Source organism: Poromitra crassiceps, assembly GCF_964638095.1.
Source record: "Poromitra crassiceps genome assembly, chromosome: 1".
Lineage (NCBI taxonomy): Eukaryota > Metazoa > Chordata > Actinopteri > Beryciformes > Melamphaidae > Poromitra > Poromitra crassiceps.
Genome location: NC_139623.1, coordinates 103,663,968 through 103,680,050, shown reverse-complemented (window position 1 = coordinate 103,680,050; position 16,083 = coordinate 103,663,968). Strand labels below are relative to the sequence as shown.

The 16,083-nt window shown below is 42.5% G+C and overlaps 1 protein-coding gene across 1 annotated transcript in view; it reads right to left on the bottom strand.

The window, feature by feature from the left end:
- Positions 1 to 295: 295 nt before the first annotated feature.
- pcdh2ac (protocadherin 2 alpha c) overlaps positions 296 to 16,083 on the bottom strand; it is a gene marked incomplete at both ends in the record, with an annotated part of 47,104 nt that continues 31,316 nt past the window's right edge. Inside the window, one exon of the mRNA XM_083646184.1 lies at positions 296 to 612. Coding sequence (XP_083502310.1) covers positions 296 to 612 — 317 coding nt within the window. The remainder of the gene's footprint in view (positions 613 to 16,083) is intronic.

Genomic DNA, 16,083 nt, shown 5'->3' with positions numbered 1-16,083 from the left:
GTCCAGCCTTTTCTTCCAGAGGATGTCTGGCCACTAAGGACAATTTTTCGACCCAATTCCTTAAAACTTTAGACCAAAATGGGCCAAGAAAGAGAAGAGGTTTTGTTTAGCATGTCGCGGAGCCAAGTCCCGTCTATTGAAGGTTTGACCACTGTACAGTGTCTATGCAAATATGCCACAAGGAGGCTCCCTCGCTTTTCAAATATGCATTTGGTTTTTTTGTTTTGTTTTGTCTGACTCTGTAATTTGGATGGTAGTGTGTTGGTAGCTCTGTTTTCAAGTCACCCCTTCTCCTCTACTCCTCCCCATCATCCTTTCCTTTATCTTTCTTGTCCTTCTTGTCCTTCTTCTTCTTCTTCTTCTTCTTGGCATCCTCCTTCTTGCCAAAGCTTATGAAGTCACCTTTGTCATCCACAGGTCCCGGCTCATGGCGGATGGAAATGATGGCAGGGGATCCGGGGATGATGAAGGCTTCGGGGGGAATCTCGCCGGGCCTCGTCAGGGCCTGAGGAGGGCCGTAGCCTGCCTGCCTCGCACCGTACTGGAACTGCCAGCTGTTGCAGTTGATCCCGGCTCCTACCGGGGGAGACAGCTCCCCGCCGCCCTCTCCATCTATCCAGCAGACACAAAGGAAAAAGATAAGAGAAAGCACGTCATGTCATGTGTCACATGTCATGTCTTAAATTATCAAAAAATCTTAACACATATTGGTGATATTAGTAAGAGAATTAATTTTATTGTTTCTCAATATTTTGAGATGCTCATAAAAACATAGACTGTAAAGAGAGATGGACAGAGTGAGTGTGATGTCGCCCATTGGTTTGTGGACTCCCGTTTTGAAGCCTCTAGTTTGGCGTTTTAGCCATTGCCATCTTGGTTCTTGCGCAGCTCGTGTAAGATGGCGTGAGACCAGGGGTATCCCACAGAGCAACAGCGCTGCCGGCTATTGGTCCGTGATCAGCAAGCTGCACAATCACTGGACAGGCGACCTGTCAATCACGCCCAAAACATAGCCTAGTCTATTTTATCATCTATTTTACTCTCAACGGGTGAGATATATAGCTACAGTTGTCATGAATGGTGAACGTTTTTTTAACCAGGCTGTAAAAATGTTTATTTCTGCTGTAAAGTCGGGCATTTTAACATGGCGGTGAATGGGGAATGACTCCCTTTTGGAGCCAGCCTTAAGTGGCCATTTGAGGAACGGCAGTTTTCCCCGCATAAAACAGACATGTCGAGTATACTGTATGAGCTGTAATCAAAATGAACAACCAGCAGAGCAGTGGTATGACAATGGAGAGATGGCCACAGGGAGTGGACATGTTCAGGACAGCTATAACAGCAGGAGAGAACACTAGAGGGGCGGGGCCTAACCTTCAAACCAGAGGGATGTTTACCACAGCCATGTGACTCGTACAACCTTAATCCTACTCTCACATGCCGAAAACAGGGATTCGACATCCAAATATGCATTCATGGATGCAGGGCCGGCGCCAGGATGAAATGACTGAGGGGGCGGTTATAACTGGGGAGGGGGCTGATTTTTCTTTTTTTTATATGATATTTTTATATCATAAAACATAGGTTATATGCCCGCTATGCCTATTTCTGGACTTTTTAACCATAATAACCTCTGAAAAGCGCAATAACAACACAAGAAAGACTACTATTCAAAATCAAATAAAACATTTATTTCACAGCAGCAGATTAAGGCATTAATAGAGCTGAGCTTTGCATAACGTGAAATGCGGGACCTGTCTGGAGCACTCTGAACATATGTCTATATGAAAAGTCATAGAATAAACAATTGCTGCAAAAATCGACAAAAATATAAACAAAATAATAGCCAGTCAGTGCCAGGTTCATTAAATTAAAGAAATAAAGTGATCAGATGCGTTGTCTCCATCTTTCTGCTCATGGCATGCTGTGTGCTTGGGTGCAGCTGATTTCTCTCTCTCTCTCTCTGTGTGTGTGTGTGTGTGTGTGTGTTTTAATCACATCATGATCACTACATCATGCAGTGAGGTTCAAATTTAATAAATAGCTACATCTCTGACACCTTGTGACAACCAAAGCACAGCAAATAGCGCTTCCCTGCCAATTCTGAAACAACAGAGCTATAGGGGGTAGCCTACATCAACTTAAACTGATCAAATTTGATGAAGACTGCAGAAACAGCAGCCGAAACATGTCAGGTACAAACATTGCCTAACTGGCCTTTATAGATGAACTATTCTATCAAAAAAAAAAAAAAAAAAAAAAAAAAAGTGAGGGGGCAGAAAATTGAACTGAGGGGGCAAAGCCCCCTTTTTCCCCCTCGTGGCGCCGGGCCCACATGGATGTGACAGAGAAAGAACTCAGATAACAAGTGGAAATAAGACCCTGAGAAAATGTGGAAAGAGAGACCATATATAGACAGAAGAGTATGTAAAGTGGGAAATGAAACATAGTTAACACGTTCACTGCCAAGGACGTGTTAACACGTTTTCAGAATCCAGCTGTTGACTGCCAAGGACGTGTTAACACGTTCTCAGAATCGATTTTTTTTTTGACGGTGGGACATTGATCTAACCCTTTTACGTCTCCTACACCAGAATTGGAGGTATTGAATGTGTATAATCTATTTTACCGACCCACTGAGTGTCGACATGTCTCTCCACAGTAGAAAGAGGCGACCCAAAACTGGAGGGAAAAGCGCGACGAAGCCGTTCTCATACTGTAAAATTGATGGCGAAAACGCTTTCACTTTCGCGCTGATGCACAGCGGTGGCAACGGTGGGGGGTTCCAAGAATAGATTGGATGCACACTTTGAAACACGCAGCATAAATATGACCAGAATCGCATCAAAGCTCTCAACCAAAACTCCACGAAACGAGCGAGTCCACCCAGACTTCCTCAAACAGCGGCCGCTCAAACAGGCAGCAGCCAGGCAGCAGCAACTTCGTTGTGACACGCCCGCTGGAGAGCCAGGGAGGCAGGAGGAGAACACACACGGAGGGAGGAGTTGGAAGCAGAGGGGGGTTTCCTGCTGTTATGGAGGAAATTACTGTTCAAAACTATTGTTTAGATGTCTGACTCTTACTGATGCCAAAAATGAATGGTTAAAGTGACTGTTCTATCGAATTTCACAAAAAGCCGTTTATCTCTGAATAATTTTTCTGACGCTGAAACCATGCTGTATTCAACTGCTAATGCTTACATAACTACTAACTCTACAAACTAACTCTTTTAGACAGAGAAAGCACACATTCTATTAGTTCTTTTGAGATATTGTGTGTTCACAAAATCTTAGCAGAAAAGAATCCTCGGGTCTTGAAAGATGAGCCAGAATCCTCAAAAAAAACCTCTGGCAGAAGCTAACTACAGTAAAAAAAAAACGTCTGGCAGTGAATGTGTTAAGGTCAAGAGGTTACAAATGACAATGAAAAGGGAAGAGGGTGATCGATGAGGAGAGAGAGGGGCAGGCAGAGAGAGGGAGAGAGAGAGGGGCAGGCAGAGAGAGGGAAAGAGGCAGGGAGAGAGAGAGGGGCAGGCAGAGAGAGGCAGTGAGAGAGGGAGAGAGTAAGGAAGAGGGGGGTGGGCGTTTTCTGCAGACACGGTGCTCTCAGCCAGGCTCACACCAGTTCCCTCTGCACTGACCTACTTTCAGTCTGTCTTTTATTTAGATCAAACAGGCCCCAGCAAAGGCATTCTGTTTGATTTGTCTTTGTAGGCTAATTATGACATCGCTGGAGTACTGGAATGATTTCAAGCACTGTCCCTTTGGGAAGTACACTACTCTGAAAATACACAAGGTCCACACAGAGTCTCGCAGAGTCCCCGCAATGAATATGGAGTATATGAACAGATTATAATTTGTCTGGGCTATAAAGAGAATTGATGTAAAGGATGCTATAAAGAGAGTTGATGTAAAGGATGCTATCAAAATGGTCAACAAATCATAGGTAGATGAGTCAAAGCTACATGTAGCTTAATATGCAAACTCATACCAATGCATACACACAGTATCCAATATAGCAAGAAAGGTCAGGTACCTTTATTGCATTTACAAAGCAGACTGATATAAATAATTGACATTATACTGCTAAAAATAGAAACTATTTATTTTAAGCCACATTAAAGAATTATCATGTGAAGATCCAGGATCCCTAAATTAATAATTTAAAGTCTCAAGAGAGACTGTATGACTACTGAAGGGAAATGTTTTTTCAATTCCGGCTCATGTTACACAGGGTGATGTCTAGAAGGGGCACAGGAGATTTCAGGAGGCATTTTGTGTTGTCATCAGTTGCCATAGAAACACACTGCTTGGACTAGGGTGGTGGTTCATGAAAATGGAAAGCACACTCCTTTAATATTGATAAAGGACAAACAGATTTTGTTGTAAAAACAAAATAAAGTTTAGCATGCTAGCCAAATTACTTTTAATGTTTAATGTTGAAGCTTGTTTAATCAGGTTTGCCAACTTTGGGTATCTGGCTGGAGTGAGATTTTGATATATCCCGGACCGCAGCCCCCCTAGGGGGTTCCGGGGGCATGCCCCCCCGGGTGAACATTTTGTACATTTCAGTCAAAATGAATCAATCTGGTGCAGTTTGAGAGCAAAATGCAGAGGCTAGAGAATAAGAAATACTGTGACTACTTTAACTCAAATAATAAAGTGCATTAGTTAAAATCTCCCCAAAACACCACCTGAAGACCTCATGACCTTGGGGGAGGTTGGGGGGGGAAACGTGATGCTGTGTAACAACTTTTGCGAATTGGAGATTTGTGCGATTTTGACCGTGTTGACGATTGGATGACAAGCACTATTTTCTGAAAATGGCTCAGAAAAACACACTTCAATGTACCTGGCCATCCCATACAATTTTATGCATCTACAATAGGTCTAGACTAGAGAGTTTAACAAGGCTGTGATTATCCTAGAGTTCACAATAGGGCATTGTATACAGTATAAGGTCAAGTAAAAAACATTTTATTATCACATTTTGAAATGGTTACTATGAGGCGATATTTCATCACACATTAATGTGATTGGGCTCTTTGGATTCACAAGAGCTTTGTAGCCATACCAAATTTATACAATTCCATGACTGTTTTGGTACCACAGTGTGCAGAAATAGGGAAACAAATCAAATATAATGGGTTAGTCTAAATGGTCGGGGGGCCACTAGGCAGCCTATCGTGGGCCACATCTGGCCCCTGGGCCGCGAGTTGAGTATCACTGGGTTAGACAATTCAGACAATCCACACACACACACACACACACACACACACACAAACACACACAAAGGAAAAGGTCCTCCCCCTTTTCTCTTTTGACATGACCATATTCAAGTAGACTAATATTGCCAAAACATGTTGTACAAGGTTTCAAATCTAAGTATCTTATAGGCTATTAGCCTAATTTATTCCTGGTAATGGCCATGGGTCAGGCTGGCCAATCAAAGAAGAGGCGGGGACAGAGATTGAGTTTAACCACTGTGTGGTAGCTTATTAGCCTACTGAAAGATTTTGGATGATGTAGAGAAGAAACAAAAAACTAAATAAACAGCTCATATTCATATAGATTCAAATAGTATTATATTAAATCAAATAAGTATAATATATTGCAGGTCATCAAACAACTCAGATTTCATAATTGTAGGCTATCTATATTTATAGTTCACTTCATACTTCCATAGGCATAGGCCTACTTAATAACTATTATGAGCATAACCATGAATTAAATTCTGCTCCTATTACAATGGCAAATATAAACAATATCCAAGACCATTTGCATAACATCTTGCGCATTTTATACCTAAATGGTGAATGGAAATATCGATTGCCTTGTGTGCAGTGCACTTGTCGCACTGTATTGCAACAATAAAGGATTGCGCTCTCCTGCACGTGGCTGATAGGCTACAACTTCATTCGTAACTTTCCACTATTCTACTGGACTAATGTTTTATCAGTGTGATGAGCAGGGAGATCGGGATATGCAGGCATGCAGGTTTGTTTGGTCAGAATGATAATCAGCAGACAGGACAGACTGAAATCCTCCTCTCCTCTCCATGCGCAGCGCACAGGATGCACAGAGGCACGTTAAACATGGATCTGTGTATCCTGAAAAGATTTTTCTGCTATCAAAATTGTGGGGGGATTATCAGAGTGCCATTCCAGTTGTTAATGTATTTATGTAGATATAACATTACATGGAGGTAATGCTCTAAGCCTAGCTAGCTAGGTCGATAAAAAAATATGGTTTGTCAGTGTGGTATGTCCGTCTGTATCTAGTGCAGACGTACATCTGTTGAGAAAAGCAGATTGTTTTGGCTGATTTCTGATTTCAACCCCTTTTACAGTTCAGGGAAGAAAACAATGTGGCTTCTCATCTGGTGAAGGACAAACAGGCTCATAAACACAGCTGGTGAGTGTTACTGTACGGGTGTGGAGTGGGTGTTCATTCCCTCTTCGCTCTTCCCCTGGAGCATTTTGGGAATGTAACAGTGAGTAAAAGAGAGGTGCAGTGGATGTGGATGAGTGCATTTGGTCCAGTATTGGTAGTGACTCTGATACTCTGTCACGAGACTATGGCAACACTTTATTTGGATCGTCCATGTTGATACTTATAATCTCAAAGATTTCCATGTAAATCACTATCTATCGTGGACTGGAGACACCCCAGAGAGGGTAGGCGGAGCTAACACAATAGACTCACTCTTCAACTAGGTTGCCGACATCTCTTGTGTGAAGTTGGATAATGAGCTACTTTTTTCTGGTCTCTGCTACAGTAGCATCACGGGTGGTTTTACTATGGCCCAAGAAACTGACTAATGTCACATATTATGCAACACTGGTTTTGGATCTCACCTGCAATTACCACTCGTCATCGCTAAAGAGAACGAAATGGAAGTGGGAATGTGTTGTGTTGCATGGTTGCACGTGTTGTTGGAGGCAATATGAGGGAAGTTTATTTGAGATCAGAGGGCTGGTGACCTGTGTATTTCTGTAATTCTGTGGGTGCTACGCCTGCTAATCTGTGCATGATGCAGAAGGTGGTAGTGTAGTGTAGTCTAACAGTAGTGTGTGGAGTTGCTTGATTTTTTTTGTTAGGGCGTTTTTCAGTGGAATCATCATGATAATACTAGTAGTGCCTAACCAATATCTGAATTGTTTTAAAATAAATAAAAAATCCAGTATCAGTCGGGCTCTAGATACTGTAGATATTTTAATACAGTGACACATTTCTGCTGGTGACAAGCAATTTAAAATTTTAAATTTTAAAAATTTCAGGTTTGTTAATTACCATTGGATTCAATTAGATTAATTTGATCATTTAACATGATTTTGCATACATGAACCATATCGTGCTACAGAGGAAAAAACCCTTATTGCTTTCAACTATATATAGACGGTTTTCACCAGCTGCAACCCCACAGCATTTCCTTTTTCTCCGCTTCTTCTTCTGTGTTTTATGGCGTTGGCATCCTTAAATGTTGCATTATTACCGCAACCTGAATTGTATCAGCTTCACAGTGCTAACTATTGACAGTGTCCACTTTCTAAGCTGTTCAGGGGAAAACACTGACATAGCCTACTTCTATTTCTATTTTTTTTTATGTAAAGATAGGCCTATGCGTGCAATAACGTACTGAGTCAGCTTACTCTGTAACACAGCTTTTATTAGCCTCTCAGGCTAGCTCCGCGTACCGGACAACAACGCTTCCTACTACCCAGTGTATGCACGTCTTTCCGACAGGGGTGGTTGTTATGGCAACTATCAACAACAACAACTACTACAAAAAATAAAGTCCGAAATAGGCTAACTTGTTAATGTGTCTGTCGGAGACACGGCCTAACGTTAACATTTAATATGAGCCGAATATCAGCCTGCGCTCAGCTATGTATACAGGAAGTAAACCGGATATTCAGGTGGGTTGTGATGGTTGTTATTGTTGTCAAGTTAAAACCGTCTATATACTAGTCATCTCGATTCCTAAAGAAGAAAAAATTACTGGATTCCTCATGCATACAACCACCGAGTGGAGCTGGCCCAGTGTCGTGACCGGCCAGGGCCGCTCCGGAAGGCCACGTCGGCTAAAGTTTGGTCAGCCTTTCAGTGTTCATTTTTTTTTTTTTTTTATGTTCTCCCCGTGACTCCCAGGGATTTCCTTCATATAGGAACCCCTTCACCAAAACATGCAATATCCTGGTTGCTGATGTGGTGCCTCCTCTGGTCATTAAGGGCGCCTGTTCGGAGGGAGGGGAACTCGTTGGAATAGCGTGATCCTCCCACGTGCTATGTCCTACCGGTGAAGCTTCCCCTGTCAGGTGAAAAGAAGTGGCTGGCTAACTGCCCATCTCTCGGAGGAAGCATGGAGCCAGTTTTCAGATCTCCCCAGATCGGCAGAGGGTGGAGCAGCAACCAGGATAAATAAATTAAAATTAGCACTAATGGGGGATAAAAATGGGATAAAAAAAAAAAGAAGTGTTCATTACATTACATTACGTCATTTGGCAGACGCTATCCAAAGCGACTTACAATAACACATTTTTGTCAGCAATAGAGCAATCAACTATGCAACACAGTCTATGACAACTACAACTTCTGAAGGAATAGTGGTAACGTTAAGTAGTAAGTAGTTAGTAAGTTGTTGTTTTGTTTTTTTAAGAGAGAGAAAGAAGTTAGTTCAAGAAGGGCCCAGATGGAGCCTAAAAAGGTATGGCTTTAGTCTTTTCCGAAAGATCGGCAGTGATTCGGCCATCCTGACCGAAGGTGGAAGCTTGTTCCACCATTGAGGTGGCAGGGACGAGAAGAGTCGCGAACGGGATGAGCGACTTTTGAGCCCCCGTAGTGGAGGAGGGGCGAGGCGTCCTGCGCTGGTGGAGGAGCGGAGGGAACAGTGAGAGATTTGGAGCCTGACCATAGATTGTAAGTACAGAGAGGCTGTCTGGTGTACTGCCCTGTAGGCCAGAACCAGTGTTTTGAATTTAATGCGTGCCGAGATGGGAAGCCAGTGAAGGTCCCGGAAGAGGGGAGTGACATGAGAGAATTTGGGTTGGTTGAATACCAGACGGGCTGCAGCGTTCTGAATGAGCTGAAGCGGACGGATGTCAGCGGCAGGAAGGCCGGCCAGAAGCACGTTGCAGTAGTCCAGACGGGAGATGATAGGTGACTGGACCAGGAGTTGTGTCGCTTCCCTTGTGAGAAATGGGCGGATTTTGCAGATGTTGTACAAGGAGAACCTACAGTCTTTCCCTGGGAGGAAGAGTAGCTCTGTCTTACCAAGATTGAGCTTAAGGTGGTGGGCAGACATCCAGTCACCAATGTCCTTGAGGCATGGAGAGATGCGTGCCACCGATTTGGGTGTCTGAGGGGGGGGAGGAAAGGTAAAGCTGAGTGTCATCTGCGTAGCAGTGATAGGAAAAGCCTTGAGATGAGATGACATGACAGAGAGATCTGATATAGAGAAGGAAAAGCAAGGGGCCCAGGACAGAGCCCTGGGGGACACCGGTGGTAAGAGGGCAGGATCTGGAGAGAGATCCTCTCCATAAGACCCGGTATGAGCGGTTAGAGAGATAGGAAGCAAACCAGGAGTGTGCAGATCCTGAGATGCCTAGGTCAGACAGGATGGAGAGAAGGACTGTGTCAAAAGCAGCGGACAGGTCAAGGAGGACAAGAACAGAGGAGAGGGATGAGGCCTTAGCAGTGTGAAGGGCCTCTGTGACTGCAAGGAGAGCTGTCTCAGTAGAGTGAGACACCTTGAAACCGGACTGCAGAGGGTCAAGGAGGTCATTATGGGATAGATAGAGAGAAAGTTGATCGGAAGCTGCTCGTTCGAGGGTTTTGGAAAGAAATGAGAGAAGAGAGACAGGTCTGTAGTTCTGAATAGCAGCAGTCAACATGTTTGCAATTGGTATTTTGGGGGATTTATCGAAGGCTTTCGATACAGTGGACCATAGTATTCTACTGTCAAAACTCCACCGTTATGGATTTCAGGATGTTGTCATCAAATGGCTTGGTGATTACCTTGAAAACAGGGAGCAATATGTGTGTATTAATGGTCATATTTCTAATAGAACCAAGTTATATTATGGTTCAATCCTTGGGCCTCTCTTATTTCTAATCTTTATAAATGATTTTGCATTGAATTCCGAATCTGCTCTGTCCATCTTATTTGCAGATGATACCAACATTGGCTGGGTTTAGGGTTGTGACGAAACTGGGGGGGACGTTCACGCTAGGAAGGCTATAGATAGCCTGTAACGTTACAGTAGGCTATGAACACAAATTGAATCATCACCATGCCAAACAGCAGCGCAGCTCCATACTACAATGTGACGTCAGTTGTAAATAAAGGATTTCATTGGTCAAACGTATCTTGCCGCATCCGAAAATCCGCCGAAGTCAAAGTCCGTCCGGAAAAATAAACCCCCGCACGAATGTTCCGCCTCGGAGTGCAAGGTTCAATTGCAACTCATTAAAACATTTTGTTGCAAATCTCCGTGCCAAATATTCGCGCGAAAATCTGCACCGGTGTGAAACGGCCTTTAAGGTCCCCGTAAGAAGCCAACGAAGCCAACGCGTTTCCCGATTGCTTCTTAGCCTAAAATTTTCTTCCGTTAAGAAGGCTGCGTTTCCCAAAAGCTTCTTAGCGCTAAGATGATCTTTCATTAAGAAGGTTTTGTAAGAAGGGTCTGGGGCATTCTTAACACCTTCTTAATGACGAAACACTGGCAGATCCAGCCGCGTCAGGCAAAAGGAGATACTTGTGTCCACTGTTCCTCTTGTGTTTTTCCCTTTTTCCTTTCTTTCATGCACCCTTTAGTGTTTAAAATTGGGGAACACTTGAAAATCTTCCCTGTATGTATGGTTACTTGTGTTTTAAATGTTTTACCGTAGGCTATATTCCTCTAAGCAGAATGGATTCCTTTTATAATAAGAATGTTGTGGATTTACAGTATATAGCACCTTTCACAGAACCCAAGGTCACTTAAATTCTGTAGTGTTTCTCGCAATTTTGTTGTATGCTGTGTGTATAAAGCAATTTGAACTGCAGTCCATGTCTGAAATAATAATGTTTAATAGAAGAAGTTCTTGTTTAACATGACCACGATTAGGTTATTCTACAACAGTGTTTCTCAACCACTGGGTCGTGGCCCACTGGTGGGCTCAGAGTGCCATCTAGTGGGCCGCAGAGGACCTCTCACATCGAGATGGTGGACAGCTCCAGTTAAGATGCTTCTTAAGAGCCTTCTTTAGCGATGTGTTAAGAAGGCTGTTAAGAAGGCGTTTGGGAAACACAACACTTCTTTGGAGCCTTCTTAACTCCTTAAGAAGCTTCTTAACTCTTAAGAAGCTTCTTTGTTGGGAAACTCAGCCATTGTTGTCGCACATTCAGACTTTTGTTCCCTGATCAGAGAGGCCAATACGATTGTAGCATACACCTCAAGTTCCAGTTAAATAAGTTTTCCTTGAATGCCAAGAAGTCAAATTTTATAATTTTCAGAAATAAAAACAAAAGTTATTCCAAGCAGAATTCAAAACTGCTCATTAATAATATTGAATTAAAACAGGTGTCTCCTTCAAAATTTCTTGGTGTTTTAGTTGATGAAAATGTATCCTGGAAAAACCATATTGATTATGTATGTAATAAAATTATGAAGTCTTATGGCATTATCAGAAGGATTTCATCCCTGGTAAATCACACCTGTCTTCTGACACTATATTATAGTTTAATATATCCTTATTTATCATATTGTAATATTGTTTGGGCCAGTACATATCCTTATTCTCTCCAGAAAATCCTGCTAATCCAAAAGAGATTTTTAAGACTGGCTACATCAGGGGTGCCCACACTTTTTCAGCTTGGGAGCTACTTTTAAAATGACCAAGTCAAAGTGATCTACCAAACATATTTATTTATATATATATACAAACTTGGCTGCCACAGCGAGATCTGACTGGCGCACCTGTACGTCAATCAAGTGGCAAATGCCATAGTGAGGATGGATGATAGGCTGCTAACTTTTGCATGCGCAGTATAGATGAGATCTGACTGGCTACCTGTACGTCAATCAAGTGGCAAATGGGCCTATTAGCCTATCATCCATCCTCACTACGGCACTATGTACATTTTTTTTTTTTTTTTTTCCCCTCAATGCCATGCGATCTACCACACTACCTTCGCGATCGACCGGTCGATCGCGATCGACGTATTGGGCACCCCTGGGCTACATCATCAAATCGATTTGAGCCATCCGCCCCTCTGTTCAGGAAACTTACTGTCAATCTTCGATATAAACGTATATCAGACTTCTGTTTTCATGTATAAATGTATGCATCAAGAATCCTTTTTACCTACTGTCTTCCATAACTTCTTTGTATTGAACTCTAATGTCCACTCATATCCAACCAGACAATCACATAACATTCACCTTCCATTTTCCCGCACAAATTTAGGTCAATTTAACATTAGATATAGAGGTCCATCCTTATGGAATTCCAGCCCCCCTTCAATCAGAACCTGTCCATCATTGCCTATCTTTAAATCAAGAATGAAAAAAATCCCTGTTAAATCAATATCTCTTATCTGCATACATGTTTTGGCTCTTCTTCTTTACTTTCTTTTCTTTTTTCGTTAAATTTTTATTTTATTTCATACTTGCTGATTTTGTTTCTACTTATGGGAGTTTACGGAAGTTCTACCAAGAGACGGAACTAGTTACGTCATCACATTCAATTATCCAATAACAGCCTGCCATTCGTCCAAGCGGTCTGGTTAAAAGGAGTGCCCCTCCTACCTGTCTATTGCTCTTGTCTCCTATGCATTGCAGCATCAACCCACCACCTCCCCGGCTTCCACCCCAGTACCACCAGGTGAAGGCTCCTTTCCTAAAGGGGGAGGGTTCCGACGCCCCTGCCAATCCATGGCAGGTCCGCCGTCACGTGGCTGATCATCCGTCACGTGACCGATTCCCGGTCACGTGGCTGATCCCCCTTTTGGCCAAGGAGCTCTCCGCCAAAGACAATCTTACATTCAATAAATCTTGTTAAATCTTACATTCAATAAATATTGTTAAAGCTTGGTTGGTGTTATGTGTAGTCTCTTAAGGTAGAAATGTTGTTATACAAGTAGAGGCCTCGTATAGGCCCTTGCTGGTCTCTTGCCTCTACTTTGCACATTTATTTTCTTGTTTATCTTGATAACTATCAGTATTTCTGTATGTTTTAATATGTGCTAAATAAATAAATAAAAAATAACTATATATAACTATATATATAACTATATATATATATATATATATATATATATATATATATATATATATATATATATATATATATATATATATATATATATATAATATTATTTTTGAGGGAAGACAAACGTCAAATATCAAGCATGACAACATTTGATCGTGGAAGGTAAGTGTGGTGGTAGATTATTAATGGACTGACGGGAACACCACAAATTGTACACTATGTTACTCTGCTCCTGCTGTTAAGAAAGTTGTATACCATCACAGCGCTATAGTTCCTGTTCCGTCCTACACGTGATGATCAGATCCACTGATGTCACTTAGGACTTATTGGTTAGACTGTCAGTCTTAAGCTATTATGTTGTGGTCACATCATTCAGTAGCAATCATTGGTTATTATTGACCATCAATCATAGCCACAATTTTGGATTTGTGCGTGTCCGGGGGTTTTGCGCTGATTGTCTTACCTTACCGAGCAAAGCCAATGCCATGTCACGTGCGGGTTGGCTTGTGTTAGAGAGATATGGAGGAGCAATGGGAGGTGGGAGCTTTGAGGGAGCGCATGAGGAAATGTTTGTCAATGCGGATCAACGTCACCATGCTGCAGTGTGTAGCAGTAAGGGTTGAACTTTGAACAGACATTGCTGACCGAAACCAGGAAGTGCCCTTATTGACTGTTTGACATTGAACTGAACACAGTAGATGTTTGTGTGTAGCTGACATTGAACTGAACACAGTAGATGTTTGTGTGTAGCTGACATTGAACTGAACACAGTAGATGTTTGTGTGTGTCTGTGGGATATTTTGATAGCCCCTCTGCACATTGTGGCATCGGCCCAACACAACTCGCTTGGATCCACCAAGGTTGGTACTGTAGGGACCTGCGAGGGGGAGAGCCAGCGGCCCGGGCCGGGCTGCTCCGCGATCCGACACAGAGAGGCGACGCGGTTCAACGCCGTTGCCAATACAAGCCAGAGCTACTTAAAGGTAAGGGCCGAAGAGCCTTCAGTACTAAGCTATATGGTCATGCCGATGCTAACCCAATAGCCCAAACCAAACGTGGACATTTGAGTTTGTGGTGGACGGTCTTTGATTGTGGGAAATGAATGTTAGCCCGAGACGAGAACCAAGCCAAAGTAGTTTGATCATAGATGAGAGGAACACATTCAAAGCCTGCCCTGTAACACGACACCTGATGAGGCTAGAGCCATCTGTATTCCCCAGCATGATGGACTGAGCCAGAGTATCAAGTGTTTGTGTCTGATCAAGTGAAATTGCCTTGGTGTATTTGGCAGTCCCAGTGTGTTCTTCACTGGCTGTAGCTAACCTTAACCAATGGCACTATTAATGAGAATTCTGCAGGTATTAATCAAATGTGTGTGTGTGTGAGAGAGAGAGAGAGAGAGAGAGAGAGAGAGAGAGAGAGAGAGAGAGAGAGAGAGAGAGAGAGAGAGAGAGAGAGAGAGAGAGAGAGAGAGAGCAGGTCATGGCACTGCTTGGAGGAGTGCATGCATTCAGCTATGACAGGCTCTGCTTACCAAGTGTCATTGTGTCTCTAACATGGAGGATTATTTGCAACTGCCATTGCTTCATATTAGCCTATATTTCACAGCAAACATTGTGAAATGTCTTATGCTGTAACTGCTGGTAAGCAGGTCAGTATAAATGTCTTATGCTGTAACTGCTGGTAAGCAGGTCAGTATAAATGTCTTCTGCTGTAACTGCTGGTAAGCAGGTCAGTATAAATGTCTTCTGCTGTAACTGCTGGTAAGCAGGTCAGTATAAATGTCTTATGCTATAACTGCTGGTAAGCAGGTCAGTATAAATGTCTTATGCTGTAACTGCTGGTAAGCAGGTCAGTATAGTTATGTCTTCTGCTGTAACTGCTGGTAAGCAGGTCAGTATAAATGTCTTATGCTGTAACTGCTGGTAAGCAGGTCAGTATAGTTATGTCTTCTGCTGTAACTGCTGGTAAGCAGGTCAGTATAAATGTCTTATGCTTTAACTGCTGGTAAGCAGGTCAGTATAGCTGCAGTTGTGAGGATGTTGCCATGATACCTAGATATCTGGGAGGTTCAAGCCTCATTTCGTCTTAACCTGAAATTACATTTAAAGTAGGCCGTCTTATTTCCTGTCTTGTCTGAGATAGGGCTGCACAATTAATCGAAATCTAATCAAAATTGCAATATAGACCACAACAATTTTCAAATCGAAAGGAGTTGTTAAAGGCGAAATGTGTCAAAATATCAGTTTAAATTAAATATTGTGGTGCAGCAGAGATGTCCTGACCTACACAGCATATTCTGCAGACTTAAGAAAACATCTTTGTTTGGTACAGATCCGCACAAAAATCACACCATACAGTAATCATTGTAATCATTACAGTAACATGTTTTTCAATTTAAATGAATCATTCCCTCTAATATCGCAAATCATATCGGAATTGCAATATCAGTCATAATTAGATCTTTCTTTTTTCAAAATCGTGCAATCTGAGATACATTGCCAAAAAACAAAACGTGTTCTAACACATGCACACATTTGAGAGTCATGTTCTCCTTGTGTGAAAATGCACGGTTTATCACATGCATTCTGAATTATTTCCTTATTAGTATTAGTACTCTCTTTCTTCTTAATACCTGTCCTTGCAAAGTACCCTAACCCTTCTCTGTTCCCCTCCTATACCCCTGTTCCCCTTTCTCTCGCTAAATCTTCCATTCAGAGATATGACTGGTTGCCATGGAAACTGCCTTCGCCCACTCCCTGCTGATGGAGGGTGCGGCTGCTGCAGCAATCTTTCAGTTAGACAGTGTTGCCTAGCAACAGGTCACATG